The sequence below is a fragment of the Crinia signifera genome, chromosome 4 (genome assembly GCF_055691185.1).
Source record: "Crinia signifera chromosome 4, ASM5569118v1, whole genome shotgun sequence".
Taxonomy (NCBI): Eukaryota; Metazoa; Chordata; class Amphibia; order Anura; family Myobatrachidae; genus Crinia; species Crinia signifera.
In genome coordinates this window covers 39,724,468-39,739,321 of record NC_139220.1, presented here as the reverse complement: position 1 = coordinate 39,739,321, position 14,854 = coordinate 39,724,468, and the positions used below count along the sequence as shown (strand labels likewise).

Here is a 14,854-nt window from a genome sequence, read left to right as displayed (position 1 = left end):
TGTAGTACCACTGCACAATAGTGGAAGAAAGAAAAATGTAAGCAACTACTGAACAGTAACCCTTACATAAGTACAGTTGAAGGAAAATTGATGGAAACAAAAAAGATAAGTGACATGATGTGCAGGTGTGGCAAATATATTGTCTCTGCAGACCTATAAGCTGGCGGGGACCCAGCATATTTTTTCTGCGTTCTTAAATACAGCTTAGTGTGGTGTCATCTTTTTGCTGCTTACTATAATGGGGATATCCAATGTCATCTGAGAAATCTTTAATTATTACAGCGCTAGCCCTTTGTGAAGCAATGTACACACCAATACAATCGTCACAGCCAATCTGCTGATCCCTCCAGAGGAGAATCACCACCCCCCGAGCTGCCGCCGCCTCAAGTGATCATGGTACAATACACACCGCTTGGCAGACAGAGAACATTTAACCTGATCAACTTGGAATTAAAAAAGTGAGTTACTTGCTTTTAATAGTGTTTTACTAAACAAAATATCTAAAATATGTAATGTTAATATCAAGCATGCTACATAAATCCAGTTAATCGCCGGTCTCACCTGAAAACACCGTCCCTAGCAGTTCGCTCAGCACACATCGCTGACATCACTGCGTGCTGAGTGTTCTAGCATCGCTCAGTACGCTCAGCAAATCTCTTCACGATGTTAATGAAGGATGGAACGATCACTGTCCTGTCCTACATTAACCTGTATTAGGACGCTAGTGACGTTGTTGCATGCAACTGCGGAAGTGCGCATATCGCTGCTACACACTGTAGGCCAGGCATGTCCAAACTATGGCCCTCTAGCTGTTGTGAAACTACACGTCCCAGCATGCCTTGCCATGGTTTTAGCAACCCCTAATAGCAAAACTGTGGCAAGGCTTGATGGGACTTGTAGTTTCAACAGCTGGAGGGCCATAGTTTGGACATGCCTGCTGTAGGCGATATATCGTTCCCATCCCCACCTCCTGACAAACATTAATTTTCACTGCAAATTGACAACAAAAATATCCCATATGCACGAAGACTGTGGATTGCTACAATATGCCCCTAAGAGTAGTGTTCAGCCCCTCTGAAGACTAGGGGGCTGCCCAGTGTGGCCTTCAATAGTAGCAGGTTCCCTATCACTGAAATAAACCATGTATCTAGAATGATAATATACCTTAATAACGAGAAAAACAAAAACATCTTCTTAGGTTCCTGCTGTTGCCACAGAGAGCAGGTGACAGTGGAACTGAAAGCATGATGAGCAATGCTGATTTATGTGTTTGCTCCCTAAGACTTGACATGACACCTACAGTACTGTCAGTGCATCAATATCCCCCCACACACTACACAAGACCCCAGCAGCGCCCCTGGTACTTGATCACAATGTGCAGCAGCAGCAGTAGTTCATTAGCATGTTCCAGCCACAGCTGGTAGCCCAGCCAGCCAGCCAGAGTATGCAGCCTGTGTAAGGAGGAAAGTGCTGCAGCACGCACTAGAGGGGGGAACCAGAGCCAGCAGCAGCAGCAGCACTGACTGCCTGAGTGTGCTGGCATCTACAGTACAGCCTGCATCCCCTCCTGGATGGAAGCAACCCCCTTGCAGCTGGCAGATCCTCACCATGTAATACCAGCAGCATATGCATGCTCTCCTGTGCTTATCATGGACCACGGTACGTGTCTCTTGATCTACTAACCCAGTAAGGAAATGTGAGGCTGGCAACCCGGAGCTGTGTCATGACTGCAGCAGATATTCTCAGCTCATGAATAATTTGCAGCCCTGGATGACTGGAGTAAGGGGGCACGTTGGCAGCAAGTGCGGGCACCCTGATCGCATTGGCACTGGGACTGTATGCTGGCATTAGATGGGCTGTTTCTGTAGATGCTATAGAGTCCCCCATTGGTTACTGGGAGGCTCATAGATTGTGGGCAGACGTGTGCCAGGTGCGCAGCGGCACTGGGCTCTGCAGCAGTGATATGCAGCACTCATTGGGGGTGACCAGTAGTGAGCGCTGGCATTGAAGTGGGTAGCACTGGCACGACTGTACCTCTGCAGTTTGGGACTGGCACCTTGGCACAGGACTGTTGGCTGATACACGTGAAGGGGTCTCTCGCTCTCTCTCCTCCCACATGTTCCATCATGCTGACATTATGCGTTGGGGGCGATCATGGCTAATACTGTAGATGGTTTGCTGCACCCCCCTGGATGCCCACATGGAGGGGGAACTGCTTGCATTGCATGCTGCCTGCATTGCGTCTCACTGTGAGTTCCCATAGAGAAAACAAAACTGCTTTTATTTTTTTTGTTCTTTTTTTTTTTTTTTTACCCCCCCCCCTCCCCCCTTGTCCCCTACCAGTAAAAAAAAAAAGGCTCTAGGATGTTTTATTTTGGATGGTTGGACTTGTGATACCCAGGGAGGATCTGTTCCTGCCTGCACCAAACAGCTCTCATGTTTCTGCTGATACTGCAACGTCAATAAATGGTTATAGAGAGTTTGCTATCCCTCTAATGTATTCAGACTTCTACCAATACCATACTCATTACTGCTATAGAGGGGGCTCTTGCTCCTGTGCTGCGGCTGGTCTGCAGAGGTCCCTGGAACCGGCTCTGCTCCTGCACATCTCCACAATCTGGAATACACAACACAAGGAGTGAGGATTTAAAGCACATTTTTTTATTTTTTTTTTACTGTTGGAGGATCCCCCTTATGCCATCAGCTCCTGCTGCAACTCATTACATAGAATTGCTTTCAATGCAGCCTCCCATAGCATTCTGTATGAGCACTTCTGCAAGACATTCTATGGCTATGTTGTATATAGGGGCACAGGACTAGGTGCTCTGCATGTGCCTTCCCCTATGCTACCAGGCTTGACGCATTCCCAGCCTGCTGCTGCTATTACCTCTCATGTTACTGCAGCTGCACCCACATAAGGTAAGGGAACAGCATTGAACCCCCTCTCTCCCCTCCCCGTCCCTGCAATCTATGCACTGCAGCAATGTGATTTGTCTAGTGTGTTTGCCTGGTAAACTTAACTTAGTGCATTGTGTAGGAATGTGAGAAGTGTGTTATCCCCTGTAATAAGGAACTCTCCATAAAGTCTGTCTGCTCTGTGTTATTCAGTTGGGGACTTGTCTACTCTTTCCTGCCTTTTTTTAGTATTTCTTTTTATTCCCCTGCAGCATTCATCTACCGCACTGGCGTGATCTTCTGGTTTACCTAACGTTAGATACAAAAAAACAAGGAGAAGGCAAGAGGAAAAATCTGCTGAGTTGGCAAAGACTAGCATCTATCCTACAGCATTTCTGGTTGGGAGAACGGTCATAGCAGCCCAGCAATGCTAGATTCAGATAGGAGGACGGACAAGCTTCAATAAGGGTGGACAGAGGAAGTATCTTATTTATTTTGCAAAATTTAAAACTAGCGCAGGGGGGATTTGGCTGCAGCAGTAGACTTAAAGAGGGCACAAAGGTCTGCATCCCCCTGCCCTGTTTCTATTGCTTTGACGAACCCCAAGGACCTGGCAGTCTTTAGAATTAGGAGTCAAGGGGTAGAAGGAGGGTGCTGCAGCATCAAAGTGGTTACCTTCAGCAGCACCTCCTCCCCCACCCCTCCTCCCCTGCAGAAAAATGACCGTGATAGCTGGGGAGAACATGGACGAGACCTCAGCCCTGCCTGGCCACCCTCAAGACAGCTACCAGCCAGACCATGAAGACCATGAGTGTTGTGAGAGGGTGGTCATCAATGTGGCTGGACTGCGCTTTGAGACCCAATTAAAGACCCTAGCCCAATTCCCCAACACCTTGCTTGGAAACCCCAAAAAAAGAATGCGCTATTTTGACCCTCTTAGGAATGAGTACTTTTTCGATCGCAACCGCCCCAGTTTTGATGCCATATTGTATTATTACCAGTCTGGGGGCAGGCTCCGAAGGCCAGTGAATGTGCCCCTGGACATGTTTTCAGAAGAAATCAAGTTCTACGAACTAGGGGAAGAAGCCATGGAGAAGTTTCGGGAGGATGAGGGCTTTATAAAAGAGGAGGAGCGCCCGTTGCCAGAAAGAGAGTTCCAACGACAGGTGTGGCTTTTGTTTGAGTACCCTGAGAGTTCAGGGCCTGCCAGGATTATCGCCATAATTTCAGTCATGGTAATTCTCATCTCCATTGTTATTTTCTGTTTGGAGACTTTGCCAGAGTTAAAGGAGGACCGGATCTTCAGCCGCAAGGTGGACAACAGTACAGTGTTCTTCAAATCCAACATCTTCACGGATCCTTTTTTTGTGGTGGAGACCCTCTGCATCATCTGGTTCTCCTTTGAATTGGTGGTAAGGTTTTTTGCTTGTCCCAGCAAACCAGAGTTCTTTAAGAACATCATGAACTTTATTGACATAGTGGCCATCATTCCATACTTTATCACTTTGGGGACTGAAATGGCTGAGCAAGAGGGTCCCCAAAAAGGGGAGCAGGCAACATCTTTGGCCATCCTGAGGGTCATCAGACTGGTAAGAGTCTTTAGAATCTTCAAACTCTCCAGACATTCTAAGGGCCTCCAGATTTTGGGACAAACCTTGAAAGCTAGCATGAGAGAACTAGGGTTGCTAATTTTTTTTCTATTCATTGGAGTCATCTTGTTCTCCAGTGCAGTGTACTTTGCTGAAGCAGAAGAGGATGACTCTCATTTTACAAGTATCCCTGATGCTTTCTGGTGGGCGGTGGTATCCATGACCACTGTGGGCTATGGTGACATGTACCCTGTGACAATTGGGGGCAAAATTGTGGGCTCCTTGTGTGCCATTGCTGGTGTCCTGACAATTGCCCTGCCTGTACCTGTCATCGTGTCCAACTTCAACTACTTCTACCACCGAGAAACTGAAGGGGAGGAGCAGGCTCAGTTGCTCCATGTTAGTTCCCCCAATTTAGCTTCTGACAGTGACCTGAGTCGGCGCAGCTCTTCGTCTATGAGCAAATCTGAGTACATGGAGATTGAAGAGGATCTGAATAATAGCATAGATAACTTTAGAGAGGCAAATCTCAGAACTGGCAACTGCACCGTAGCCAATCAGAACTGTGTTAACAAAAGCAAGCTACTGACAGATGTGTAGAACACAGCCCACAGCTGCAGAATGCTACTCTCTGTAGATGCTTTAAAACTAGTCTTTGAATGCTTTATCATCGTTAATGCGTTGTTGCATTGCGAATTTGTGCTCAGCGAACAAGAAGCTTTCAGGATCCATGAAAGATAACTATTAATCATTTATTTTTAAATGGAAATTTTTTTTTTTTGTCTTCTAACTGGTCAGTGGGACGTATCTCCCGGCCAGTTGTAATAGATAAAGGGTTACAAACAAAATGCTAAAAGATATGCATGGATTTGCTGTAGATTTTCAAAGACAATTAAAGACAGAGCATCCAAGGAAGTGCATCAAAGGGTTAACGCGTATGCAAACACTTTTTTTTTTTTTTTTTGATCTGAAGAAGTGTTTTACTGTCCAATGAAATAATATGCACTTACCAATGACCTATTGATCCATAAAGCACCTTAGGAACCAATCCATGACTTTGCTTCATCTTAAAGGGATAGGAACTTATACAATATTTAAATCACTTAAATGGATAAAAAAAAAATGGACATCTGCAATTGCTGCTAGAATTTTCTTTCTTAAATGCAGATGATTTCAACTTTATTTTTTAATTCTATTTGGTTCACAAAACTTGGATGCAACCCCTTCTCTTTTTGCCCCCCCCCCTCCACCCCAACCTGTCAGTCCTTGTTGCAATACAGCACAATGGTATTAACCATACGCATGTTTTTCAATTGATACCTACTGTATTTATTTGGTAATCTCGCATGACTGAATTGATACCTCAATCAATATGGGGGATAAGTTTTATTTATTTATTTATTCCTTTATTGAATTGTCTTTTTTTATTTAAATCCTCTGGCTTCCAGCGTGGATTGTGCAGTGCGAGTCGCTCTAGCCCACTCTGGCAGTGTAAAGGACGAACATAAGTCATTGTTTTGATTTACATATCTTTTCTTTCCTTTTTTTTTTTTTTACAATACTTGTCATTTGCATTCACCAAAAGTGCACTCCTAATTTCTGAAAACCTTTCGATTAAGTAATTTACAGTACTGTATGTAAATGCATAGCAAGTTAAACGGAGACTATAACCTTTTTCGAAGACCACGCATGTTCCAAATATTCAGCATTATGGCCTATTCGAACTAAGGTGTTACCTGAAGTAATTTATGCATGATATCAGTATTATAGAAAAAAAAAAGTACAAAAACAAAAAAAGGATCCTATCGGATTAGGATCCAGATGGAATTTAAGGGCCTACTGCTTTTCCTGAAGTGTATCTCAGGGAAATATGTTACGTTCTTACCAGGCATATAATTATTTAAAAAAGAAAAACAACAACAAAAAAATAATAATAATTCTAATACTTAAAACTAAACTCCTAGGTTTACTGATTGGCTTCTTAAAAGTCAAAATGAACAGTATTGTAGTGATACCTAAGAAACTTAAAAGCAAAGCATAGGTGATGCATGTACATTGCTTCAGTCTCAGAATGTAATTTACCACTTACTGTATGCATCCTAAATCAGCAGACCATTTCCTTAGCTTTCATTTATTTGACGTCCATAGACTTATACTCCTCTAGAATTTGCTAAGGAAACTCTAGAGAACCAGTATGCTCTAGTAGTTGCTAGTGCCTTTTTCCTTTCTTCACTGACTCGCTGAAAGTGCCTCTGTGAATACAGCTAAAATGGATAGGAACTGTGGTGTTTTATCAAAAATGTCTAGGTGACTTCACATAAACCAATATGACTCTCTCTGGGGGCGAGCTAGCTCACCCCCTCTAATCCAAATAACTAAATAAAAAAATCAACTATATGTGTAGAGCAATGGGCGAGTTTTCTTGGATGTCTGTTATCTCAGAAGATCATGTGTATTGATAATGCTTTTTATTCGTTGCGCAACAAGTTACAAAACTTTTATATTGCTAATGTGCTGTAAAGAGAAATTAAAACTTTCACCTGGTAATGAAAGTTATGCACTTAACAAGCTACATTTTTTATTTATTTTTTGCTATCGAGTCATTCATGAGTTTAGCTCCCGCCCCTCTCCCCTCCCCCCCCCTCACGCCTTGCACCGGTAACCACCAATACGACTCAACGATGCAAACATTTTATTTACTTATTTATACGCACACTGCCAACATTTATGGAAACATTTTTGTACCCTGCAAAATAAAAAAAAACAGAAAAAGACTCAGGATGATGTCTTTCTAGAAAAGGTGGTCTAGTAATTAGTGGTGCATTCAAGGCTTATACCCTATACACCATCGCTGCATATTTTTTATTTTATTTTTTAACCCCAAGTCATTTTCACTAAAAGGGCAAAATCATCCGTCAGCTTTATCAGGGGATGTAAAAGCAGGAAGTTTAGGATTGCGACGCTAAGCCACCTCTAGGTACGATTGTAGCTTAAGTTCGATAGAATAAATATTTAAATGAATCGTGGAACTGGGGTGGAAAAAAAAATGATCCATTGAAGGTTTTTACGTTGTTGCTGCAAAATAACGCTGTGTAGGACATCTACTATTAGTGTTAAACTGCTATCCTATGACTGAAGGAACTTGACGCACTTAGATCATGATGACATCAAACATCAAAGTCCAGGACATTTAGAAGGGCAATGTAAACTAAAATCTTCCGTCTCTACTACCCCGATCCCTTGAGATTACAAAATTTAAAGAAAGCAAGATCTCAGATCTTCGGATGAAACCGCACTCACAGATGGATTGGCTTTTTTTCCACCTCCATAAAAATCTAAACCTAAAAAAAAAAACCTAGACCTGCATCGCAATTTACAACAGGGCATTAAGATTTCAAGTACTACATGTGCACAGCTCAATACAAAAATCTTCATTGCCCTGTTCATGCTGCACAACCAAGGTAGGAAATGAAAGGCTTTTTCCCGTCCTCCAACGACATATGTACTGCACTCAGTACAACTGCAATAAGATGTTTCTTGCTGTGAAGCTGATAAGGTGATTTACATAACATCAGACAAGGCTGGATTGGCAACTTGGTTACTAGGATTAGGGGGTTCCCATAACTTTCTTTGATGGACTAAAATAATTCTGCATGAGTACAAGAAAAGTGCTGCATGAATTTAAATTTTATTTTTTTATTCTTTTCTTTTTTAAAGGGTAAGGCGCTCATTAATTGGGGTGCAGTCTGGGATGTGTGAATGATGCTTTTCTCATTGTAACTCCGTCCATTTGGATAACATTATGTTTGAAGTACAGGGATAAAGTCACACAGCTGAGGCATGCAGATCTGGAAATTAAAAGTCTGACGAATCTCTTAATTTTTTTCAAATGTGCTCAAATGTCTTTGTAGACCTGAACGTGCACTTTGCTTGTTATTTAAAACAAAAAATCATAAATAAAAATAATATTTTTTACAGTTCGTTTACTTCTGTATTTGTTTTCTGAATGGACAAAATGATTGTTTATCGCTGTATTATGATTACTGTTTTTGAAAAGTCTAATAATATAATATACATTATTATATTATTAAATTATTATTATTATTATTATTATTATTATTAATAATAATAATACATTATTAATATTATAATATAATTGAAAATTCAGATTTGGATGGAATTGTCCTTTGATTGTTGAATAGAACTTCCAGTTGTTGCACTGTCAAATGAATTGGTTTGCATAAAGCAGGCATGTCCAACGTTGGCCCTCCAGATGTTTTGAAACTACACATCCCAGCATGCTTTGCAATAGTTTTAGCATTCTCTAACAGCAAAACTGTGGCAAAGCATGCTGGGATGTGTAGTTTCACAACATCTGGAGGGCCAACGTTGGACATGCCTGGCATAAAGATTTCTGCAACCCGGGTACATTATTTTACTGTTGTACTGTTATTCTTCTGCTTTGGGGGGGTTTTCATTAACTTTGGATGTGACACAGATCAACTCAGTTCAATTCATGGGATATAGGTTCTAGAGTACTCCTGTGTTGCATCCAAGGGTCATGCAAATAAAAAAAAAAACTCTGGGTTATTGAATTGGTGAAGGAAAATATATAGGTCAGAAATATAAAATGAGTTGATTGTGCTAAAAGGTGCAGCACAGGGCAAATATTTAACAAGTGAAAACTGTCTGGGGGTGTAAACCCTCTTTCAAATAAATATATTCACGATGGACATGTCTTTTGGAAATCATGGAAAAGTTTTGCAAGTGTTCTTTTAAGATAATTGAATATACTGTATGTATACTATGTATCAGTGATTTATTCCTGGATGGAATTTATTTCTTGCTGATATACAGCTCTTACCATAATTAATGGGAAAACAGCTGAGCATGAAGTGTTGGAGCAGTTGTCTTATAATAAACAATGTCCTGCTATAGAATCACAAATGACTTGAAAAAGATGTTTTGTTGGTAAACGATATTAAAGACAGTTTACTACTAAGTTACAACTACTTTTAAATACTGTAGGTTTGAAAATGGCTAAAATGTTTGTATAGGCCATTAAACCCTTTAAATGCCAAGTGAAATTGTCAAAATAGGTGTGAAAATTGCCAAGCACACATTTGTATTCGCAATGAACCTGTAATGTTGACCTTATATAAGAAATATAATCTCTTTTTACGCAAAAAAATAATATTTGAATTTATATAACAAATGTGAGCATTTTTATCTGATATTTTAAACAGCTCAAAGATGGCACTCAAAGGGTTCATTTATTTTGTATTTGGGGGGGGGGGGAGTGAACAGGACAATGATGCATTGTGGACGGACTGCATTGATAAAGCTATGATAATATCATATCCCAATAGTTAATTGCCTAAAATGTACTGGTCTTGTAAGTGCAGCCCATGAATTTACTAGAAACCAGCCGTAGCACTGCTCAATGTTATGTTTGCCATTTTTAATAGTTAATTGTCAATCGGTAGGCGGCACGATTGTGGTTAGCCGGTAAGGTGGCTTCCTTCGCTCCATGATCATGGTAAGCCATTTGAAAACTATCTTGCACTGTTTTATTTATATATATATATATATATATATATATATATATATATATATATATATATATATATATATATATATATATATATATACTGGGCCTACTTTTTATATGGGTTTCCTATTTGTGTAGAAGCAAGCTATTTATCATACATTGGAAAAGTAGGCTGGGTTAAGAGAATGTTAGCTGAGAAATGTTATTTTAGAATGGAAGTATGCATGCGTAACCGTGGATGCTAAACGTCATTTTCTTCTATCTGACATCATGTAGATATGTACTGATGTTTTTGTTATCAATAAGATTTATTTGCAAACCCTATGATTCGTGAATCGACTAGTGTTGAGCAGAGTGAAGCCAATACGAGGGTGCAAAGTATTGGGGAGATTTACTAAGATGTAAGTTATCTTAAGGTATCTACTACAGTATCTTCTAGAAGGTACTAAATAAATAAGAAGTACCGTATATACTCGAGTATAAGTCGACCCGAATATAAGCCGAGGCACCTAATTTTACAACAAAAAACTGGGAAAACCTATTGACTCAAGTGAGACCCTTACTCGAGTATAAGCCGAGGTGGCCTTTTTCAGCATAAAAAATGTTCTGAAAAAGTAGGCTTATACTCGAGTATATATGGTATATTCTGATTGGTTGCCCATAGCAACATCCCTTGTGAAATAGAACTCCCCTCTTAGTAAATTTCCCCCTATGTGACCATTATCTTGTGTAGGTTTAGGTACACCATTTTTTTTTTGCAACTCATTTGCATGGTGTCTGATGTCACCAATGTGTTTGGAGGATGGACGATTGTTGACGATAAATTTGTGGTTTAGGGTCTAGAGCGGACACCGCTTTATAAGACCTGCTCATCATTGACCTATACAACTGACCCATAGTACATACCTGACTGACGATATTGACACTTTTGCCATTTCCGAACGTTGATCACATCTGAAATTGCTGTTGGGTATCCTATTTTGTGGAGGCTTTGGCAGGTACGAATAGTAAGTCATGGTAACTTAGAAGGGGTCAATTACAAAATATTTATTTTTTATTTACAGTTTTTTCAATCTATAGGGATAAAATATGCTGTCATCCAGCGCAACCAATCAGATACTTGCTTTAATTGCCCAACTTACATTAGACAGATGAAAACCAATTTCTGATTGATTAGTTGGTAGGAAGCTAATTTGCATGTAAGTGTTATATACATATATGAGCTTTATAGTGTGTTTCTCTCTATGGACACAAATGCCGTAATTACTTCAATGGTGCACTCAGTGGATCTGTGAATGCTGCAGCCGCTGTCTCTTGCACAGATTATTGCTGGGCCTCAGATCCACCGCTTAAGACACAAAACTGGTTGCAGTTTGCTCGCTACATTTAACTACCAAACAACCCAATGGTTGCTCAGAATGTCTGTCTCAGCTAAGATGCCACGGCCAGTATAACTGCAAATTAATTCTCAGCATCTGGCTTGGACCCACCCTGAAATCCTGGCTTGGACCCATACAGAAAATACTTGACGTGGTTGACTTACGCAGAGCACAGTGTTTTTTTGTTTGTTTTTAATGAACAGTCTTCTTAGGGGTCACTTTTTCATCAGCAGCTGCACTTTATGGCAACCCAGACCTTCATGAAAGTGCTTCCTGCCTCTTAGGGAAAAATTCAGGTTGCAAAGGGGTGCGTGTATGGGTGCTGTTGCTGGCGCTGAAACACTGCAGCAACAGCATCTTGGGCCCTTCACCTATATTTAGATCCACCCCCAAAGTATGAACTGGTTATGGTAATTACTTTACCTCATTGTTAGTAAATACTATGTTTATTTCCTGCGATAAAATCTGTTTGCATTAAGATTTGTCTGCCTGGGCATCTGCTAGTAAACCCACATGGTTGACAGAAACTTTAGTTGGACATGGAAAAGTTTGATATAAGTTATTCATGTTTTCGTGGTTGAGTTTAATCGATTTCAAATTGAACTAAATCAATTATATATTTCCAGGGCTAAAGCACACATTTATTAACATGTAGAAGCAGATATTAAAAAAATATCTATCTATCTATCTATCTATCTATCTATCTATCTATCTATCTATCTATCTATATATATATATATATATATATAGATATATATATATATATATATAGATAGATATATATAGATATATATATCTATCTATATATATATATATATATATATATTAGTAAATTAATAAATGTGTGTTTCAGCCCCTGAAGCACAACACTGATTGAGATAAATGGATATCAATAATAAAAATTGCTGTGAATCAGTGTTTTAAGGGACAAGGGTGCTCGGACATTACACTCTCCTGAGATGCTTCTGATGTTTTCACAGTTTATTTAAACCTATGTTACGCTCTCGCCAGGACAAGAGCGCAATTATAGACTATTTTAACTAACTTTATTGATCACATTTGCTTTACAACTTTAAAAAGATATATTTTTAATCCAACAGAAAGTGGACTCAGACGCACGGCGCCATGCTGGCGCCGTGAAACTACACAAGTACCGAAAGTGGTAAAATGTATACTAATACCATGCGGTATCTTATGCTGGTGTCATAGTTAAAAATTGTGACATTGGTGGCGCAGTGTCAGGGATGACCCTGAATACACTGTTCCGTTCTCGGCCGGCTCGACAGGGTTTTTGCAGGCGGGATTCAATGTCACACCTGCCGAGCGCTGAGAAGGGGGTGTGGCCGCGAGAAGCGGCCGGAAATCGTCGAGCTCGTCAATTCCCAGGAGCTCATCAATTCCCGGCCGTTCTTGGCAGAACTTGCTTGACTGCTTGGGAAGTACCTTCTGCTAATGTTCTGTTCAATACTGTCGGGGAAGACAGCATTGAATAGGGCCCAGCTGCCATTTCCCCCGTCGGGAATGGCAGCGGGAGATTGAATATCCTCCTTAGTGTTATATGTCTGTAGAGAATTATATCATTATCATGTTTAGTAATCAGGTCATGCTGGAAGTTGTAATGTTCTGTGTTTAGATTTTGGATCCCAATAAATCTAATTTTAATATGCAAATACGCTAAAAAATCCAATATCTACAGTATAATACTTCTGGTCCCAATAATTTCGGATATAGGAGACTCAACCTGTATGCTGTAATATGATCATGTCCAATAGTCATGAATTAAGTGAGTTGTTGTGTAATGGGCGTATAATAGATGTGTGTTATAATAATGTCCAGTGCTCAGGTCGTGTTGCCGTAACAGTGTTCTTCAAGATGTCTTTATAGTGTAATCAAATGCATTATGTTAGTCCAGTTGTGAGAATTGTATTATGATCATGACTAGTGATTATGTCATTTTGGGATATGGAGAGCTCTATGACATATAGGGTGGTATTCAATTGTTATATTGCACCCAATCTCCTGTATAAAATGATGACAGATCATAGGGCAATATTCAAATTTTCTGTGCATATTGTGCTCAGGATGAAATGCTGGTGAAACCAATTGAATACCGCCCATAGAGGTTGATAGAATTGTTTTATGATCATGTCATGTTGGGAGGTGATGTGTCTTATGTATAGATGTGTGGTTCGGTTTGCTTGGTAATCAAAACCACCCAAACTACTGGGATCCAAGTACATTAGAACCGCGACTCAGGGGTTTACTGTATTTACTATGATGGGAGTTCTATTGAAGATGCGATGTTGCTATGGGAAACCAATCAAATACAGTAGGATCTATTATCTTCTAGAAGGTACTCAATAAAAAGGAAGTACATTCTGTTTGGTTGCCAGCTTATTGGTGTGTGGCATTCACTGTATGGAAGAGTCTGAACAGAGGGTGCAAAATCGCAAAAGGGGTAAGTTCTGATTTTTTTTAACAAATATACTCTATACCCGTGAATGGGTGGGTAGGGGCCCTGTGCACTGATTTGTAATGTTGTTGGCCATGGCCCTCTGCACATGGGAGGATTCTATTGTGGAAGTGCAACATTATGCGGGGGATATTTGTGTAATATTTATTTTTTTATTTACAGTTTCTTATATATCGCAGCATATTCCGTCGCGCTTTACAATTGGAAACAACAGTGATTAAACAAACTGGGTCCATACAAACCGACATGGAGGTAGGAGGGCCCTGCTCGCAAGCTTACAATCTATAGTAATATCTGACAGTAATGATTTTATTCATAAGGAGGGGCTATGGGCATGGTCTTTTTTGTATAGACAAAATTTATAATGGTTATTGCTCTAGTACATGATATTTGCAATACACCAACCAAAAAAAGAATATAATGTTAATATAATAGCCATGGATTCCCAATAAAAGTCGAAGAACAATGTTAATAGCCAATGAATCCTGACAAGGGTTAAATAATATAGGTGGGTGACCGGCTGGCCATACTACCCCCTCTCCTTCCTCATTTTCTTAGTCATTCAATTAAATAGCATGAAATAACTAATCAATCCATACTTATTTAACTCCCTTCCACTACATACTGTACATACTCCATCTCCATTTCTTTGTACTGCCCTGTGGACTCTTCTTTTGAAACATTTATTCTGTGGGTCATATAGTTTATTAAAGGGCTATCTTGTCTTCCACTGCAGTGCTGCAATGTTTCATGGATGTCTATAGTCTTATGGTAACTGCTGTGTGTTTGTGTGCTGTTTCGTCAATTTGTATAGCCAGCCAGCCAGCCTTTGGCCAGTAGTGGTGAACAATATTGGCCTTTATTGAGGTTGACTCGCAATGTTGCAACTTTCTCAGCCTGGTAAGTCCACAAAACACCACCCGCTGACCGAGCGGCCATCTGCCCCCCCTTCATACGCCACGATCCC

General features: G+C 40.2%; 1 protein-coding gene across 3 annotated transcripts; it reads left to right on the top strand.

Annotated features, from left to right (window-relative positions):
• Positions 1-1,371: 1,371 nt before the first annotated feature.
• LOC146073975 (potassium voltage-gated channel subfamily A member 1) lies at positions 1,372-8,461 on the top strand. 3 transcript variants are annotated; one of them, XM_083181607.1, is made up of 2 exons: positions 1,372-1,659; positions 3,168-8,461. In XM_083181607.1, exon 2 carries the CDS (start codon positions 3,615-3,617, stop codon positions 5,082-5,084), a length of 1,470 nt encoding a protein of 489 aa, XP_083037733.1. In that variant the 5' UTR covers positions 1,372-1,659; positions 3,168-3,614; the 3' UTR covers positions 5,085-8,461. The 3 variants fall into 3 exon arrangements, with proteins under 3 accessions (XP_083037733.1, XP_083037735.1, XP_083037732.1); XM_083181609.1 differs by lacking the exon at positions 1,372-1,659 and adding an exon at positions 1,670-2,249; XM_083181606.1 differs by lacking the exon at positions 1,372-1,659 and adding an exon at positions 2,286-2,919.
• The last annotated feature ends 6,393 nt before the right edge of the window (positions 8,462-14,854 follow it).

Coding starts and splice junctions, on each gene's coding strand:
- LOC146073975 (XM_083181607.1), top strand. CDS start 3,615: ATGACCGTGATAGCTGGGGAGAACATGGACGAGACCTCAGCCCTGCCT.